This window comes from Lonchura striata, chromosome 18 (genome assembly GCF_046129695.1).
Source record: "Lonchura striata isolate bLonStr1 chromosome 18, bLonStr1.mat, whole genome shotgun sequence".
Classification (NCBI taxonomy): domain Eukaryota; kingdom Metazoa; phylum Chordata; class Aves; order Passeriformes; family Estrildidae; genus Lonchura; species Lonchura striata.
The window spans coordinates 4,581,169-4,600,558 of record NC_134620.1 but is presented as its reverse complement, the minus strand read 5'-3'; the positions used below and the strand labels follow the sequence as shown (position 1 = coordinate 4,600,558).

The 19,390-nt window shown below is 44.3% G+C and overlaps 2 protein-coding genes across 3 annotated transcripts; one reads left to right on the top strand and one right to left on the bottom strand.

Annotated features, from left to right (window-relative positions):
- Positions 1-425: 425 nt before the first annotated feature.
- On the bottom strand, positions 426-5,046 carry C18H12orf43 (chromosome 18 C12orf43 homolog). Its single transcript, XM_077787141.1, has 7 exons — positions 4,814-5,046; positions 3,760-4,362; positions 3,327-3,374; positions 2,974-3,073; positions 2,295-2,368; positions 1,879-1,969; positions 426-1,492 (listed from the first exon to the last, which is right to left on the bottom strand). The coding sequence occupies exons 2-7, from the start codon at positions 4,022-4,024 to the stop codon at positions 1,138-1,140; spliced, it is 933 nt and encodes a 310-aa protein (XP_077643267.1). The 5' UTR covers positions 4,025-4,362; positions 4,814-5,046; the 3' UTR covers positions 426-1,137.
- On the top strand, positions 5,026-19,284 carry RNF185 (ring finger protein 185). Of its 2 annotated transcripts, none has more exons than XM_021549922.2 (7): positions 5,026-5,132; positions 10,539-10,766; positions 12,277-12,295; positions 12,930-13,042; positions 13,564-13,618; positions 15,544-15,661; positions 16,790-19,284. In XM_021549922.2, the coding sequence occupies exons 2-7, from the start codon at positions 10,591-10,593 to the stop codon at positions 16,885-16,887; spliced, it is 579 nt and encodes a 192-aa protein (XP_021405597.1). In that variant the 5' UTR covers positions 5,026-5,132; positions 10,539-10,590; the 3' UTR covers positions 16,888-19,284. The 2 variants fall into 2 exon arrangements, with proteins under 2 accessions (XP_021405597.1, XP_021405598.1); XM_021549923.2 differs by lacking the exon at positions 5,026-5,132 and adding an exon at positions 5,233-5,321.
- Positions 19,285-19,390: the final 106 nt, after the last annotated feature.

Genomic DNA, 19,390 nt, shown 5'->3' with positions numbered 1-19,390 from the left:
TTACAACTATTTCCCATGCTCAAAGGGCTACACTTCACTCCTTTGGTTTCTCTAATCTGGCTTTCTGAACTTCTGAATTGGGCCAATAAGTTGGCTTTCCTGAAACCCAGGAATCTTAAAAATGTAAGTATTTATCAATAACAGTTGATCTCCTGAAAGATTGGGAAATGAAGAATAAACAGACAAAGAGTGAAAACGACCAAACCTCACAGTATTTCATGGAGACATAAGTCATTAACCAGCCCAAACAAGGACCGAAAGGTGGTTTTTAAATTATGTTGAAGTCCTTCCTGTAGCAATTTCATAGCATTGAACACCAGGCAACTAAAAAGCCATTCTGAGCCACCTCTATCTCTACTGGGGACAATCTGAATACAGCAATATTTTAAAGCCACTGTTGTACAAAACCTTCAAAATTAAGTATGTCCAAGAGTATAGTAAAATTTAATAACAACAGATGCCATAAAAAAACCCCTATACATGAACAAAAATTTTGAATAGAGACAACCGGAACAGTAGGATGCATTTACACCAACCCTGAAATCAGCTCACCACACACTGTTTATGTGCAGGGGTCCTGGAGAGGTGCAGATTGCAGAGGGATTAGTAACACAGCAGGTTTCAAAACCAGATTGTTGTGATGATCGCAGGGAAAAAATAAGGGGCCCTGATTTCTGACAGGATGCTTTTGAAAAATGAGTCTCCCATGGGCTGGAGCTATTCTTAGCAGTCTACAAGGAGGCAAAAAGTAGCTGATCACCTGTTGCCATGTAAACCAAATTCAATTCATCACACACTTTCTCCAGAAGGGTTTCATGATGTGAAGGAACAGACCAGGAGGAATGCAGCTATGATCACATCCCTCTGCCATGCAAGCCTGGCACAGGATTTAATCCTTTCAGATGGGGCCTGCACAAGCAGCAGCACAGCCAACTGCTGTGTGAGGAGAACAATGTTCCTTTCCTCAGGGACGCCAGTAGCACAGGAAGTCACTTAATTAGTCTCTCAGGCCACTGAGCTTTTAGAACAGATGCTTTGCCAATTAATTTTCCCTCATCTGCAGCAACTCTTGTTGTTAGGTTTTCTTTCAGTTTCCTTCACCCATCACAACCACCTGCTGTTTGCAGAGCAAAATCATCATTCTTTTTTCTTCTTCTTTTTCTTCTTCACAGCTCCTGGCAGCACAGAGTTCTCTCTGTGATGGCTGTTCTGTCTCTCCTGCTGGCCATTTGCAGACACCAACCGAGGCAAATCTTTGCAGATCTGGTCACACTCTGCTGGGTCTATTATTTTCTCTTGAATATTATTGTCTCTCCTCATTTTCTTCTTCTTCTTCTTCTTCTTCTTTTTCTGATTGGGTTCCACATAACTCTGACTCTGATCCTGGCTGGAGCCCTGGGACCATGCAGGGAAAGCACTTTGCTTCAGAATATCTGCAGCTGACACGGCAGCCTCCTGGCACCTTTGCCATTCTTGCTCACTGTCTGTGTCACTGGAAAGGCAACAAGAGGGAAGGAATTTGTATTGTATTTTTTCCTTGAATTCACCCAGAACTTGAACAGCAGAATAATCTGAGATGAGAACACACGATAAACACCCAGTGGCTCTGAGACTCCCACACCTACAGTTTGCATTTAACCAGTCTGAAGGCCAGTGTGCTCTTTACACACACTAGGAGGAGAAAGAAAATCTCCCACAAACGTTTCTCATTCTCCAGCACTAAAAAAGTAACAAAATTCTGGTCTAGTCAAATATAGGAGTCATAAATGCACACTTCTCAAGCTCTTCAGCTTCCTATTCCCTTGTGGGAGTCTCAGCTGCCTCTGAAATGTGGGATGCAACAGTACCTGAGGAGCAAAGCAGCTGCCAGCACCTCACCTGGAGCTAACTGGCCTCCTCCTCCTTGCTGCAGGGCAAGGCTCCGGCTTCCCACAGTCTCCAGGGACAGAGGAAGAAAAGAGGCGGAAACCTGAAGTATGGAAAGAGGGGTTTTAGGCAAAATATAAAACAGAGGTGGAATCAATCAACTGCTCTTTTCCTGGAAGCCTCAGTGCTGTTTCTGTATTTCCACAGTGCTTGACAGCAAATATTTGGGACTGTGTGGGAGGACCTGGGGCACAGAGGTCAGAACTGAAAAGGAGCAGCTCTCATAGACACCACCAGAAGTTCTTTCAGTTCAGAGCAAATGTTTATGAGACACTGGGATGCACTGTCCTGGTGATGGACAGGATCCACCCCACCTGTCAGCAGCCAACAGTCACAAAACAGATACAAAGGCTGAGACTGGAACTCACCATCATCTTCAGAGTCAGACTGTGCCAACCAAGTCTGTGATGGTCCTGATGAATCCTTCAAGACAGTGATGACACTAAACAGAAAATCCCAGTCAGATCTCAGACAGGTTTGTGCACACTGAGCTACAGGTGGGTATTTCTGGGAAAGAAGATTAGAGGGAGATGTTGCACAGATCCTTTTTTGTTAGTGAGGCTGCCTCAGCTCCCTGTTTCCAGAGCAGACCAGGCCTTCTCTCCTCAGCAATGAGGAAGAGAAGAACAGTTTGAAAACAGTGTTTCTGAAGCCAGCTCTGAACAGCAGGAATTCCAGTTCCTCAGGGCCATCCTTGCCTAATAGACAGAGGGGCAGCCCAGTATCATTCTGCCAGCACAGCCCTGATTCAGGGACTGGTGGAGGTTGTGAGAACAAGATTCTCTCGCCAGCCTTTACAGGATGGACGTCTCTTTTTCTCCGCACAAGATGTTCACCACAGAGGCAAATGAAGACACCCAGTGCTGCACAGAGAGTTTTGACTAGATGGGCACAACACATCAGCAAGGTTAGGTCACAGAATACTGGAAGTTTGTACTTAATACAGGCATGAAGGAGACAAGATGTTGACTTTCCCGTGTTTAGCACACAAACACGTCAGTGTAACTGACCCACAGAACACAGGTTTCAAGCCTTGCACACCAGTACCTGTCTAGCATGGTTCCCAGTTTCTTTGCAACGTGTGCTCTGAACTCTGGAGTCGTCTGGAGCTCATTGTCACCCTCCTCACGGCCGATTGCCTCACGCCCGTTTGAAATAAGAACAAGGATTATCTCTTTCGAGGCCAATAATATCTGTCCCTCTCACCCAAAGCCTTAAAAACATATTATCCTGTACAAATTTAAGCATAATTTCAGATTATGGTTGGACTAATTCCCCAAACAGAAACTTCCCCTTTCAGTACGAAGTATCATAAGGTACAAAGCAGAAGCAGCAAAAATATTGCACATAAATTTTTTCTTAATGGAAACATTAAGTCTGAAACCAGAAGCAAAAATACCTCAAGCTTGGCTGATCTTTAGGCTGCAACCGATCCTTTCTAAAGCCCCCTGAAAGGAAAGCAGCAAAGCACACTTAGAGACTTGCCAGAACTTCCTTAACCCCCGTCAGGCACATGTCAGAGCATAAAAACAATGCCTGAAAGACAGCCCTGGGCCGCCTTCGGGGGAGAACAGTTATGAGGGGAAAGGGGAACTCCCCTCAGGCCAGGACTGCCGGGAGGGGGCTCTGGGCCGGGCTGGAGGCCGGACATGGCTCGGGAGGGTCGGGCAGAGCCCCCTCGCTTCTGACACCGGCAGCGCGGCACAGAGGAATCCCCACGGGTCAGAAGTTGCGGAGGGGGCCGGACCGGAGCGGCGGGGCGGGGCGGGGAAGAGAGAGGAGGGCACGCCGCAGCGCGGGGAGCAGAGCCCAGTCTGTCCCCCGCCCTCTCACCGCCGCACGGCTCCGCCCGCGCCGCCGCCAGCGCGGTGCAGTCCCAGGCAGCCTCCCGGAACCGCGCGGCCGCTTCGCCGCCGCTGTCCGAGTCCGAGCCGGTGTCGCTGTCCGGGCCCGAGACGCCCCTGGGCGCCGCCATCTTGCAGGCGCGGGGCACGCTGGGCGCTGTGGTACGGCCGCAGCGCGTGCCGGGAGCTGTAGTCCGGCCGCAGCGCATGCCGGGAGCTGTAGTCCAACACCGTCCCTCGTACCCGACTTTCATAAACTGATCCTTGTTTTAATCAGCTTTTGGAGGATCCGGTTCATGTCTGTGGGGCCCTGGTAACGTTCTAATCAGTTACTACACTGACATGAAAGTTTTTGCTGGGGCATAGAAGCTGTGCCAAGCTGTGCTGGTGGAAAACGAGAGAGTGGCTTTGCTGGAGATTTTCACCGCTCTGCAGGTAGGAAGGACTGCTTTGTGTGCTCCTCATGCCATCAGCGCTGTCACGTTAAGTGCTACATTTTCAAGTCATCTTGAAATTTTCTGGTGTGAGACAATGTGTTTGGTGACTCCAGGTGGGCTTCTGGATAACCATTTTGCTGTGGGTTTTGCCAAGCCTGTGTGCAGGAAAGCAGCAGAAAGATTTCGTATAACTGTTTTTATCCTGGTGGACACTTCCCGGCTTGCACCTTCCAACCTCCACGCCAGAACTCTGCACTCTCAGGCTGCCTGGCAGCAGACAGGTCACTGCCAATATCCTTGGGCTCTTTCTGATGGGTTCCCTTGGCACTAACTTCCCTTAATTTCTTCACTATTCCCTAATAAAACTCACCTGCTATAGTGGAATACCTTGGTTTAGGATTTACCCGTTCTCCACCATGTAAAGAACAAGCAATTTTGGGCTGTTTTGTACCTTGGAGTTCCCAGGACTGGTGGGGTGCCCTCAGAGCTGGGACAAACCCTCCAGAAATGCCTTCTCGGGCAGGTCACCTCCTCTCCCTCGCTTTGGTCCCTCTGGTTCTTTGGTTTCTCACAACTGTATACATACCTTTATCAATCTCTAAATACCTTTATCCAGCTCTCTGTTTCCGTTTCCATCCTGGAGATTCTCAGCTCAGATTCTTTCCATCCTGAATCCGCTTCTCGGCTCAGACTCTTAGCACTCTACACTCCTAAGTCAACACTTCGTTTCCCTCAAACTTACGTCCTTCCCTTTCCGTCCTTTTCTTTCCTCCCTTCCTGCTTGGGCCGAGCTTTCTCGGCGCGCTCCTGGCAGTGCCCGGCGCCGCCGTTCGGAGCGGCCCCGCCCCTCCCCGGGCAGCAGAGCCGCCCACGCCCGCAGGACCGGGGGTCGCGGCGGGGCCGAGCGCGGGCGGGGCTGCCCGAGGTAACGGGGCCGGGGGCCGGGGGCCGCGAGGGGCGGCGGGGCGGGGGCCGGGCCCTTCCGCCGGCCGCGCTTCCGGGCGGTCAGGTGACGGGCCCGGCGGAGGGCGGCTCGGTTCGGCTCGGCTCGGCGCGGCTCGGCGCGGCTCGGCTCGGCTCGGCTCGGCGCGGCGCGGCGCGGCGGGAGCCGCCGGTGAGCAGGGCCGGGCAGGGCCGGGCCGGGCGCGGTGGGGGGAGCCGGGGCCGCGGCTCCGGGGCCGGGCCGGGCCGGGCGCTGCGAGGCCGGAGCCGTCCCCGCCGCGGAGCGCCGGCCTCGCCCGGTGCCCTGGAAGCGCGGCCGGCGGGCCCGGGCGAGTCCCGAGCTCCGCGGCTTTGCGGGGCTCCGCAGGTGCCGGCGCCGAGCGGGGCCCGACCCGCCGCCCGCAGCGAGGGATGGCTCGGGCACGGCTCGGGCACGGCTCGGGCACGGCTCGGGTACGGCTCGGGTACGGCTCGGGGCACGGCTCGGGCACGGCTCGGGGCACGGCTCGGGCACGGCTCGGCCACGGCTCGGGCACGGCTCGGGCACGGCTCGGGTACGGCTCGGGGTGTCAGCTGCTGCGGCGGGACACCGGATATATTTTGAGAATTGCTCGTACATTAAGACTCGCTTGTTACTTCTTAAATCACGTCTGTTGTATGTAAAAACTGCTGTGTTTGATATTTTTACGTTTTGCTGCTAACCTGGGTTAGCCAAGCACGTCTCTCACACGGCACTGCAAACCAGGAAAACGCTGGGGCAGCATTACCCAACTGGTTATATTCCTTTTTTTTTTTTTTTTTTCCCCCTTTGGACTTTGTGAGGTAAGAGGATAAAATCTTTGTTGAAAGATTTTTCTTGGAGTCTATATTAAACCTTTATGGAACGGATAACAAAAAAGCAGTTACTTGAATCATCCGAGGGTTTTTGCTGTTTGCATTTACAAGGTACATGGACTCCTCGGTGTTCCCAAAAGAGCCCTTCAGCCTGGCAGCACTGACTGTAACACAGATGTGCATTGCAGAATCCCAGTTCATGAAACGAGGCCAGCAAGGGCACGTTGGACTGGAAGGCAAATGGCTGCTTTTGCAAGAGCAAGTGATCACAAGTGAATTCATGTTTTGGGACCACTTTGTGGTGATATTAAAATGCAGGTGCCCAATACGGGTTGCCGGAAGTGGAGAGATGAAACTTGAGAAATGTTTCCAAGGAGTTAAAATGTAACATGTTTGGGGGATAGAAAAGAGTAAAAAGGTAGTGAGAGATAAATATGTATTTAATGATTAACAACAGGACACTCATTCGTTTGTTAAAAATATCTAAAATGACTGTCAAGAAGTCAGTGCACTTTCTTCTAGGCACTGTCAGCAATTTTCAGCTAAGGTTACCTGGTTGTACTTGAAGCCCAGGCAATTGTAATATGTTAAGTTTCAGATTGTTGTTAAATTTATGAGTGGGCATATTTATATAAACTCTCAGTAGTAGTTTTAGATTTAAATTTATTTTCTAATTTGAATTTTCCTTTTGTAAAATTTTTCAGTGTCAGAAAATGACACTATTACCTTAGGGATAAGAAAAATACACTGACAAATCTTTTTGATTTAAACTGCAAAAGGTTCAGGAACTAAATCAGAACTTGTTTCATAAACAAACTAGATTTAGATTATTTAAATTTCAGTAATCTTAGTTAAAATAAAATTTATTAGGAAAGAAATATGGAAAAGGGTCTTTCCTGTGGAATTGACATCCAACAGTGCTGCTCTTTTTATTTCATTGTTATGGCAAAGAGGAACAAACTTTGGGTTTTGTTAATAAACTAGCCAGACTTCTATATTCTCACCAGAACTTTTTCTCATTTTTTCATGAAAAAAAATAAATACTTGAGACATCCTCATGTCATGCTGTGAACACGTATTCCAGGACTGTTTTCTATAGGTGAAATTAGCTTCTAATTTATAGTCCCTCTTTGCCTTTCTCAGGTTGAATTAACATTGAATTAATGCTGTTTCCAGCAGGTTTTTTTGTGTGTACCTTAACTTATGGTGAAAACTCCCCTAGCCTGTCTTGAAGTGTTTTTCGTGTGTTTTGAGGGCTAGGCAGTGTACTTTGGCAAATGCAGTCATTTGCTGAGTTCAGAAGTGTGATCTTTGACAGTAGCCACTCAGCTCGTGCTTTCCTGGTGTACAGTAGATTTACAGATGAAGTTTTTAAAATATTAGGGGAAAATTTCTTTCTGACTGAGATCCATACCCAGCCCATGGACATGCCCAGTCCCCTGCACTTACTCCTGTCGTGGACCTCCTGTGCTCTCAGCTGTCACCACACGTTCAGGTCCTTCTGGAGTTCCACCCTCTCATGTACCTCCACTTCCATGTCTTCATGCTCCACCAGGTTTCTGTATTTATTTAGGAAGCCTACTTGCAGATGAGTTCCTTGTTTCTTAACTGTTCCTCTGCTGCCACTCTTGATTCTTGGTAGTAAACGTCAGTCATTTTTCAGAAGAACCTGTTGGGGTATAACATAGGGATTGTGGTTTAAAGGAAATAAACAGCTAATCTAGATGGCTTTTATGAAACAAAGATAATGTTTTCCTGTAAATATGTAGAGAGCAAAGAAGTAAGAAAGAGAAAAGGCAAGATCTCAGAATGCCTGCAGTTAGGTATCAGCTGATTTTTATATCCTTTCCCTTGTTTTGTTTGTTGCTCATCATGCCTCCAGGGTTGATTTGGAGACCTGATCTGATGGATAAGTTTGTAGCAAACCTGCAAACCTTGACTGGCATCCCTCAATTGTGTTTACTTAACCCCAGAAGTCATATTCTATCTCAGTGTACTCAGTCTTCCTCCCAAACTCTAAAGCAAATTGAGAATGGGGTTCATTTGGCCTGTTGTGTTAGTTGTTGATTTTTTTAGTTTGTGATTTGCATATGGTTTATTGTTTTGTTTTTTTTTTTTCCTAGAGAGTTTTGTCTCAGAGTTTAAGAAGTTTGAGTGTTCGATTTTGAGCTCATTGTTCACTCAGAACAGGTTCCATTTGCAGTTGAATTCCTACTTTGGGATTCACATTACACTCACAAGCTACACATTGTATGATTATCAAATGTAAATTTAGCCACTGGAAGCTGTTTTAGGTTTGCTTCTTTATCTATGTGCAGATGTACAGAGCCCAGCAGCACTTGTTACAGACCAGTTATGTTAAACTGGGATATTCCAGGGACAAGAGCAAATGTTTAAGAAGGCTTTTATAATTTTTACTGTTGCATTTTGCTATGGTTTTGCGATTTTAAATTGGTTATATTCTAAAAGGTCACTGGGCCCCATCAGCCAATGAACAAATACTTAGGATCCCCAGCAGAGATTAAGGAATGACCCTGTTCTAGGAAAGGAGATTCAGTGCCTGTTGCATTATGTCATTTTAATCTTTCTTCTGTCTAAGCCATCTTTATTCCATATCATTACTGATATTTCTCTGGATTTCTTTGTCATCCTTCTTCATAACATTTTATTTATTTGTTGTAGTAACTAAAACTGAGGGCTTTTTTCAGTAAGTTTTTGTGGAGATACAGATTGTATCTTTTTGACAAGTCTTCAGATTCATTGCATTAATATACAGAATTTAATTTGAAAAAAGGATTTTCTTTTCCACATTGGTATTAGGGACTATTTGCTTCTTGTACACATCCTTTCCTTGTGTTAGATGTCAAGATGTTTCTTGTGACCATTCCATAAAGGGATGCAGTATTTTTACAGTGTGTTGAGCTTCTTAGTTTCAAGGAGGTTTTCTCATTTTTTATATTAATATATAGGTCCAAGTTGATAAGTTTTCACTTAACTACTGAGCAAGACAAGCTGAAGATTCTGGTTTTAAGGATGTGTGAAAAATCCAAGTGTCTTTGGCATACAGTTTGTGGGTTGGCAGCATTTCCATCTGCCTTGATCTAACATGGATTTTAATTCTGTACAATGAACTGAGTGTAAATGGAGTCGTGGTGTGAAATGCTAAGAGTCAGCACTACTGAAAGCAGCGTATGTTGAAGTGCAGCATCTGTGAATACAAATCTGCCCTTCTGGGACACTGTGCAAAATGATGTAACAGAGTGAAAAAGCTCTGCAGAGATAGATTTCACCTGCTGTAGCTGAGTGTTTGCTGCAGTTCTTCACAAGGCCCGGGTGTGATACTTTCCTGACTGTGCAGTGGGATTGTATTGTAGGAAAAAAGCTGCTGGCAATAACAGCTGGAGATCCTGAGGCTTTAGTTTGCTGAGCTGCAGCTCTGCTACAAAGAGGCAACACTAAGGAAAGCCTTTAGTTCTTGGGGGTAAGTTGGGAAAGAAATTACCTTCTGAAAAATTCACGTTGCCCTTTGAAAATGCTTCACTGTTTGTACACTTGCAAAAAGTTCAGATAATCTGAATCACCTGTTTGTTTCTCACAGCTTTATCAAAGTATTCCTGCTCCTGCAGCATCAACATGATGTTAGAGTTTCATGAAAAGCATAGTGAAATATTTTAAACATTTTTGTTTTAGTGAATTAATTTCTCTAGCTACTGAAACGCTCTTAGTTGTTGGATTGCAAATCTTGTACTGGCAAAAGTGTTTCTAGAAATGTAAATGCCTTGAGCTCAGTCTCAAAGTTTTAGGTACTGTGGAATTTACATATAAAGGAATTGCACTGTAGGGGTTGTTGCTACTGGAATAAAATAAATGTTCTTTGGTTATTATGATTATGTTAATGAGAGATGAAAGCATGGAAGTAAAATTCAAGCATATTAAGGTAAAATTTTTGATACTTCTTCATTACTACTTTGCTACTAGATTAGAAATGTTGAATAGTTTGAAAGTACTAGGAATGTTTGATTATTAACACTGTTGTGATAGCAGCAATATACAGCTCAGGAGAGAATGCAAGTTCTAAGCCACCTTTGCTTGCCATTATTGTCATTTATATTCCAAACTAACGAACCTTGAACTTAAAATTCTGCATTGTCAGTCTGTTCAAACTGTTAATTACTTCATGATTAAACTCTGCTTCCAAGTGCCCTCTCAGTTATAAGTTGTGTTGAATTTTGGAAGAGCATATATGACTAGGTGAGCTCCTTCTCCTTACAGCAAAAGGCATTTATGAGAAAATACAGGGGGGTTGTTTTGGCTGTGGATGCTTATCAGTAACAGTAAAACACAGGTCACACATCAGCCAGGTCATACTGTGGGACTGTAAAGTAGCTTAGTTTCTAAAAAAAGATCCCTCTTGGCTATGTTAAATTAAAACCATCAACAACAGGATTCAAGAGCTTCTTAGATAAATCACTACCAGTTTGGAACGGGGCCAGAATACAGTGTTCATAATGCCAATAATTATTTAGGTTTGTTTGGTTTTTTCCCTTTCTCACAGCTAGGATTCCAAGAGGAAAATTTTCTTGACCTTGTGTGGGCAGTCCTTGAGGATGGCAAGCAAAGGACCCACAACTTCTGCATCAACAAAGAGCTCCAGTACTGGAGGGACCAGTGGCAGCAGTAATGGTTCTGGGGACAACACTAATCAGGACAACACTTTTGAATGCAACATCTGTTTAGACACTGCCAAGGATGCTGTTATCAGCTTGTGTGGGCACCTCTTTTGGTAAGTGCTGCAGCCCCACACATCAGCCAGAACACCACCTATCTGATCCTATAAAAACCTGTGGTGTTTGTAATTCTAGAGGAGGGACTGTGGGTTTGGTTTAGGAGAAGCTTGGGTTTGCTCCTCAGCTGGTTTTCTTTGCTTGTGTTCCAGGGAGTGGGGTTCCTGTGTCTTAAACTCCCTGTACTGCTGGATTATTGTGTAAAAGCAAACAAACAGGCAGCCCCACACACACAATTCAGTGCTCATTGATACTGTTTGCTTCTGTGTGTTATTTTATCTGTGCTGTCTGGCCTAGCACAGATATGTTCTTTAGACCTGAATTCCTTTCTGACCTCTGCATATCTGGGTTCTGCAGGCCAAATTGTAGTTTCTCTTATAAGATTGCTCTTTTTTTTCCTTTGAAACCATAAAAAAAGAAAAGAAATAGGAAATAAGCTTTTACATATGGGCAATTTCTCTTTTCCCATAATTTTGTACTTGTGTTAGGAACTTTTTAGTTTTTTAATTTGACTTAGAAATAATGTACAGCACAGATATAATATCTGTGTAGAATTTCTGATGTGAATTTCTTAAATGTGAAGAATTTAAGGGTTGACATGGCCAAATGTGGGGGGTTGGAGTTTATTTTGCACAGTGGGCTAAATCTTTAATAAAAAAGAAACCTGAAAGTGCTTTTCTCCTGTGCAAATATACATAGAATCTGAAAATCCAGGACTTTTTGGGGGGAGATGGAAAATCACTGACTTAGGGAATGTTAAGATAAAATAACATTAAATTATTGCACAAAAGGATTTGGAATAATGGAACCTTAAAAGCACTAGGTGTCTTGTCTGTTTGGTGTTACTGAGACCATTTTGAAAGCAGATGGCTGTTTAGCAGTTTTATCTTGTAGTTGCTTATCTTTGACCTTTTTTTAATTTTCCATACCAATTTAATCTATATAATGGGAATTTCTTTGCCCTGAGCAACTGAGTCTGATCTCAATAGCTGACCTTGCTCTGAGCATCAGGTTGGACTAGAGGCTACCTGAGGTACCATCCAGCCTTAGTTATTCCTTTGATTCTGTGAATGTGGCTGATGTTTCAGCTCGGTTTCTAAGATCCTAAAGTCTCATTACTGACATCTTGCTCATTTGCATCTTTACTTTGGGATAGCTTTTCATGGTATCAGAAAAGAAAATTTGTACAATAAACTCTAAAATTAATGCAGGCTCTGTCTGGGCCTTTGGTGTGGATGAGGACCCAGGAGTAGGAGATGCACAGAACCACATTAGGAATTTAGATTGCATAACCTGAAAAAACCCAGTGGAGATCAGTCTTGGGCTGTGTTTGCAAAAATGATTTTAATGGGAGGCTACAGAACTGGCCCAGCTGGATTCCAGGATTCTGTTGTCACCAAGCTGTGCTATCCCTGTACGCTGCACATTTGTCATAGAGAGTTCAGTAACTAATTCTATTTTCCTCTCTTTTTCTGCTCTGTGAACAAATTGTCCTGGGAATGCTCACAGTTGGCCTTGTTTACACCAGGTAAGACAGGTTTTCTTTTACTCTGTCTTTCATCAGCTCCAGTTGCTCAATAAAGCCCTTGGTTCTCTGGAGTATCCCCCTCTTTTCAAATGTGCTTTTCTCTCCAGGGCAGTCACAACCTGTTCATGCAGCTTAATGTGCAACAGCTTGCAATCTGCTCTTTGAGCAACAAGAAAACTTAGATTCTGTTCCACTTGCCTCCACTTTTGAGTTTCTTAAACCCTGCGTAATTGTATTTTTGGTACAATTGTTGTTGGAGCTTACAGGGTTTAGTTTGCACGTTTAAGTGCTGAGTGTACTTCTCTTTGTGTACATAGTGTTTTACATTGTGGTAGCACTACAGAGAAGGTGGATGACAGGAAGGGTATCTGCACTAACCCTTGGCCTTTGTAGGACTTTTTATTTCTTATTTTACTCCAGCACAGATGTGAATATGTACACATCAGCAAGTTGTTCCCATCAGAACAGCCTAAGTGCCAACTCCACTTGAGGGAGTACTTGGCACTTAGAAAAATGTTTTGCTCCAGAACTTTGTGAGAAATTGCTACAGTCTTTCTGCCTGGCTGCAAATTAGGTTTTGCATAGTTATTTTTGTGGCATTTTAGTGGTTTTCTTGTAATTTCCTTTCTTTTAGTGGCTAGAGACCAGGCCAAACAGACAAGTGTGCCCTGTATGCAAAGCAGGAATCAGTCGAGATAAAGTTATTCCTCTGTATGGAAGAGGTAGCACTGGGCAACAGGACCCCAGGTAAGAAACCTAAATGCAACTCTTCTCATTTGAAAATTAAAGATTAAACTTTAGTTTAGGGTCAAAAGATTAAGCTGTTAAAATGCTGGATTCACAGTTTTAAATACTTTGTCAAAAGACATAGATCTCATATTTCTGCCAAATATTTCTGGCTTTTTTAGGGCTTGGGTTTGCACACATTTCTTGTTCTACTGGCAATTCATTTTAATTTTAATCAAGTGTTAATTATCAGTTACAAGTGGCAGGTTGCAGTGATTATTATCTGACTAGAGAATCTTATATTAAATGTTCATATCCTGAGTTTTTAGCCTTTGCAGTGGGTGTTTGTTATTCAAAAATACAGCATTATGTGCTGCTGAAGGTCCAAAGCTGCGTGGTTGACTCTCTCACACACTGTTCCAGCTCTGCTGGATGGCTCCAGGAGACTGTCTCTTATGGTGATTCTGTATTATTAGCCAGGCTACTGCAGATACTGTTGTCACATGTCCTTGCACTTGAGTTAATTTCACCACTTCCTGCAGAGAGAAAACTCCACCACGACCCCAAGGACAGAGACCTGAACCAGAGAACAGAGGGGTAAGTGATCCAACAAGCTTGAGTGGTTTAGTTGTTTTTCATTGATAGTGGTATTTATTCATCCTGGAGGACATAATGCGTGTGAGAGAACCTGCATGAGGATCCTGCAGCTTCCCCAGCTGGTTGTTCATGAATCATTGGTAGCTGTGGTGTGGCAGAGAGCTCCATTCCTGTGGTACCCTTTAGCATCCCAAAGAACAACCCATCTTGGATCATGCTTCATGAATGCAGCCCAGTGCAGTATCACTGGAAAAGCTTTTAATGCTTGATTGTTTTCCATGTTTAAATACAAGGAACACTTTGCTTTGAAAATTCGTTGTGCAAGTGTATTTCTGTCAAAACATACGTGTCATTAATTAATCCACGTATTAATTTGGATTTTTTGACACTGACACCTGCTTCTCTCATTTTGACGGGATGTTACTGTACCATGGCATTACAAGCAAGAGGAAGTTGATATCTGTTGGATGCATGTTAATTTGAAGAGGGATCAGTGGTTTTGTTGAGGAGATTACATAGGGTGAATGTAAACAGCAGCTGGCACAGATGGAGCAGACGTGGGAGTAGGCGGTAGGACAGACCACAGCGTTCTTCAGCACGATGGCAGCAAGCATGACCTGATGAAACAATGGCACATTTCCATGTAACTCAGCCCGGGGTCCTTGGAGAGGATTGTCTCCCTCATGCTTCAAGCAAACAACTCTGCAGGGTGTGATTAAGGTGCATTTCTGTATTGAATGTATTGGGAGCTCAGCTGTTCTCTCTCACTAGAGCATTGCTGCCTTATTAAATCAGCTCCTGTACCTTACTTGAACCTTTCAGGTGGTGCTGCTGTAAATCAGAGGGATGGGGTGTGAAGGCAGGACAGTAGTGATGCTATTCTCTTCATATCCTGTATCTGCCACAGAGAGCTTTGCTGTCCCCAGAGTTAGTGGCAAAATGTTTGAAGAGAGTATGGTCAAAAGACCAACTCCTCAAATCAAGGGTCAACCAAGAAACATTTGACTTTTATTGTATAAGTAAAACCATCTTTGTCCTCCCATTGCTGGTGGTGATAAACCAGAGGGTCTTTCAGAACTGGTATCACTGTTTTAATTCTGAGGTGAGAGGGCAGTTTACTGGATTACAGAGCTGTGGGCTCTCCACAGTGTTTAGTCATGACACAAAGCCCCTAGATTCACACACAGTCAGTATCAAACAGCACACTGCTTCTGCAGAGCAGGATTCATCTCAATTCAGAGCACTTATCTTTTGACTTGATGCGGTATTTCAGTCTGGATCGCTTAAGGTCAGTGTTATTGCATTGTAACTTCCTTTATTTCATCCTTTCCTTATATCTTGCATTCCTGCCCCAGGTTATTTTGCCACCTTAATTTGAGTTCCCATGGTAAATTTTTTTGTGGTTTTCCTTCAAATGCTCTATGCATCCCACTGGGAATTTATAATTTCACTGAGTATTTAACTGATGCACATGTATCACAAATATCAGTTTAGGTTATTTTCTTGAGTACCTTTCTTATATGGCTAACAGCTGTTAACACACGATACATTGTTAAGACATTCTAAGTAGAATTCCTCCTGGTGATTTTGATACATTGGCAGATACTACTTTAAGTTGAGAAAGGTTACAGTTGAAAAACACTGTCCTAATTTGTGGCCCTCAAGCAAGAACTGCAGTTGCTAGTTTTCATTTTCTCAAACCTTTGGGTTGCTCGGTGAATTTGCTGCTGTCTGAAACATTTTAACCCAGGAGACCTAGGGGGGGATCTGGACAAAAGTGTGTCAGACTGAAAGTTGCCAGACAGCGTGACCCTCCTTCTGCCATGGCAAAGCCAGCGAGAGGGAATATCTGCTCATCCACAAAATACTCTGAAATAGGCTCTAAGTGAGTCCCTTTTTTGTCTTCTGTTCTTTGTTCTCTGCAGGGATTCCAGGGCTTTGGGTTTGGTGATGGTGGCTTCCAGATGTCGTTTGGAATTGGGGCGTTTCCCTTTGGTATATTCGCAACAGCCTTCAACATAAACGACGGGCGACCTCCTCCAGGTACCACGGATCCTTCTCCTGCCCCATCACAGACAGACATTTTACAAACTCTTAAATAACCTGCTAAATGGCAAAATATTCTGAGCAGTAACCAGTGTTGTCAATAGAACCACTAAATGAGGGCAGAAACACTCTGTACAGAACGTGGTCTGTGGCTGGTATGTTTTGTACACAGACTTATAAAAGAGCAAGTTTGTCACTTCTATATAATTTGCTGAAGGCCCTCCTGGGAGACCAGTGACTGCAGAGAAACAGTGGCACTGGAGACTACTCTCCTCTAATTCAGATGTCTCCTCTGGTACACCAGCAGACTTCTCCTGAAAAATGTGACAAATTGGACTAGACTTTCTAATAATAATAAAAAGGAGTCACTAGGGGTGTATGAAGGAGACCCAGTTTTAAAAACAGCAGGAAAGTACCATTTCCTGAAAGATGAGAAGGAAAAATTTAAACTGGTGCTCTGTACCACCAAATTATAAATGCAAAGATTGTTCATTTTCCAGAAATTTATCTGAGACAGTCATCTGTATTCTACAAGAAGTAACTTTCCAGTGAAATTACTTCACGTTTTTGATTAAGAAAAAACAGTTGGATTATTCCAAGGGGTGACCTTGCTCTCTAACAATGAAGTAATCCCTAGAGAACCTCCTCCCTATCTTCACTGTAGACAGACTGAATCTGTTTTGAACAAGAATGCCTACTGCCCAGGATTTTGTGAACTTATTTTGTGAACTTATTTTGTGAAAGGTTATACCTGGCAAATCTTCCACCATGTCATATGGCACGGGAATTATGAGGAACAAACTCATTCTTCACATCACACCAGCGTTGCCATGGTCCTGTGCTGTCCTTAGGTCAAATTATTTTCCCTGTTAGCTATAGTTCAGTGTCCCCTGAAAATCTGCTGGGGGTGGGACTGAACTAAGGAATCCTGCTTCAAGATACTTGTCTTCCTTCTGATCTGCCCATACAGGCAGCCAGGCTGAGGGTAGAAAGTAGCAACTTTTCTCACCAAGCAAATCCTTTGCATATTTTTCAATGTATGAATATACTATATTCAGAATATACACAATCCGAGAGAAAAGGAAGGAGCTGAACTGTTTGTTTTTTTTACTTCCTGTTTTCCAGCTGTTCCAGGGACTCCTCAATATGTGGATGAGCAGTTCCTTTCCCGCCTCTTCCTGTTTGTGGCACTGGTGATAATGTTCTGGCTGTTGATTGCATAAATCTTTTCCATTATTATATATATTCATGACCAACAAGGCCACTGAAACAGTTACAAACTGCATCCCCATCCCATTTTAAACCTCTTGGTGTCTGGTTCCATAGCTACCTATGGGCTTCAGGAATTGGTGGTACCACAGCACAATGAGGAATCTCACATTTTGCACCAGAGTTGGTAATTAAAACATTGGTTTAAAAATGTATTTCAGCTCAGATATGTTGTACAACAGGTTCCTGCCACAAACCATGGGCCTAGCGTTGAGCTGCACTCCGAAAGGGAGTGCTGCTTTGAAATCCTGTGCCAATCAGTGACACCAGGTCTGTGGGATACACAGTTATCCCAGCGCAGACTGGGCAGGTAAGGAAACTTCTTCAGTGTCACCAGTATCTCCTGCTTTGCAACCACGATGGATCTGCCAGAGCTGCAGATGTTATTTAATGTCTCCATCAACATCTGACCTTCTCCAGGAAATCATCTGCAGCACTGCTGAGACTCTCTGGGGCACAGCACGTGATGCAAACGGAACCAGGCCTGGAGACTGGTTTCTTTTCCGCCTGTTATTTCCTGGTGTGATGGAAAACCCTTCCTGAATGGTTCTGATGGCTGTTAGAAGAAGGGATACATATTTATGCTGCAATTTTTTAAAGCCTAAGCATGCTGGAGCCATCCACTGGAAGATTCTCTGGCTGTGGAGCCAGGTGGGGCTGCTGGACCCAGCCCAGTTCCTCACTGACAAACAGTGTTGTCTTCCCCAGCTCTGTGCAGCACCTGTGGCTGCACCCGTGGATAATCCCCTCACAGCCTCGTCACTGTAGCAACATTTATCTTTCTCAAGGCTTTGAGACTTTCTACAGAAGGTCATGTACTCCAGATAAAATCCTATTACAGATCTGAGATCAGCTTGTTTGGGGAGAGGAACAAAAGGCATCTTTACATGAGTTTTGAGGTAAAACTTGTCATACTGTAAAATTATACAGGAGGAGACATGAGATCCTGCCTTTGCCAGCACATGCTCAGTAGGGAACATTTGGAAGACCTTCTCTCTGCAGATGCACGCAGACCTTCTCCCGTGCCACAGCAGAACTACAGCGCAAGAGTCTCTGCAGCTAAAATCTACCAAAGATTTTAATTTGAAGTGCTGGAGGAGACCACAACCATTAATGTGCTGAGGGGATATTTCAGAAGGTGAGCAATCTGCAGCCGCTTTGGGATCCTGTTGGGTATCCAGCTTTAAAGAGTACTCCTGATGTATTTGTGTAGATTCCTTCAAAACAGGTATGAGAAAGTCCCTAGCAAGATGAACAGTTCATATTTCTCTGACTAGGCAATTCCATTTTTTTTCCTCTTACTGTCTATAGATTTTTTTGATTCCGGCCACTCATAGTCATAATGATTTCCTGCAAGATGAATGTTGTGACTTCCCTGGCAGTAGACAGAAAAACTGAAAAGCAAATCAATTAATAGAAACTTCATTTCAATATCTTGGGATTTTTTTAGCATATGGAAGTGTTTCCTGGGCAGGACACCTTTAATTAATTGTTATAGAAGTTTATTTATGTAATTATAAACTGTTTCCTTTTAGTGTCAAGGCAGAGTATGACTGAAGTTTAACTTGCCTACCTCCAAAATTCCATCTGGCAAGTAGAATGTTGCAAAGCTTCTGCAGTGTTTTGTCACGTCAGATTTATACCTGACTTAATGATAATCTGATAGAATATATTGCTCAACTATTTATAGTTGAGGTGGTGCTTCAGCTTTTGTTGTGTGACACTTCTGAGTAGCTGAACTTTGGCATAGGGTTCTTCTCAAGTGTGTAACTTGGTAACTGGGGCCCTTCCCAGGAGGAAAGGCTGTTTTGTTTGGTTGTCCTACAATGTCGCAGCTTTGGCTTCCTCTCCTGCGCAGTCAGCACCACCTGCTGATGGGAAGGGAAGGTTTGTGTGACAGTAAGAGATGGATTCCTTCTCCTTTTGTACGGAGAAACTCGATGCTGAGAGGTTATGCAGGAAGGAGAAGCCTTTATCCCGTAAAGAGGATAGAGAAGTGACTGCAATAGATTCAAGAGGTACTGAAATATATTTAATTAATACATTTTAAAAACCAGAATTTTAATGGATTGGGGATGGGGAATTTCCATCTAGGAGTGAGAGAGATAATGGATTTAGAGAAGGCTGCAGAAGCATGACCGAGAGCTCTTATTTTCCGGCAATTCAAGGATGAAATAGTCTAAAAGTGTTAACGCTTGGTTCCCCCTTTCCCTGGTGTGCTTTTGTATGTACCCCTTCCCGTAACCTGACCGCACACGGCCCGGACGGCTCGGTTAGTGCGTTACCGTTGCTCCTCACTAATTTTCACTGTTGTGAAAGTGATTTAGAATTAAAAAATGGTTTTACATTGAGCGGAGTGCGCCGCCGTTCCTTTGCGCTGCCTCGGGGGCGGGAGCGGGGCCGCGCCCGCCGGGCACGTGCGGGGCGGGGCTGCGGGCGGGCGGCGCCGCCATTGGC

Coding starts and splice junctions, on each gene's coding strand:
- RNF185 (XM_021549922.2), top strand. CDS start 10,591: ATGGCAAGCAAAGGACCCACAACTTCTGCATCAACAAAGAGCTCCAGT. Junction 13,619..15,543: donor CTGAACCAGAGAACAGAGGG/GTAAGTGATCCA, acceptor TGTTCTCTGCAG/GGATTCCAGGGCTTTGGGTT. Junction 15,662..16,789: donor CGACGGGCGACCTCCTCCAG/GTACCACGGATC, acceptor CCTGTTTTCCAG/CTGTTCCAGGGACTCCTCAA.
- C18H12orf43 (XM_077787141.1), bottom strand. CDS start 4,024: ATGAAAGTCGGGTACGAGGGACGGTGTTGGACTACAGCTCCCGGCATG. Junction 3,375..3,759: donor GCGGGCGGAGCCGTGCGGCG/GTGAGAGGGCGG, acceptor CTTTCCTTTCAG/GGGGCTTTAGAAAGGATCGG. Junction 3,074..3,326: donor TAAAGATCAGCCAAGCTTGA/GGTATTTTTGCT, acceptor TTATTTCAAACG/GGCGTGAGGCAATCGGCCGT.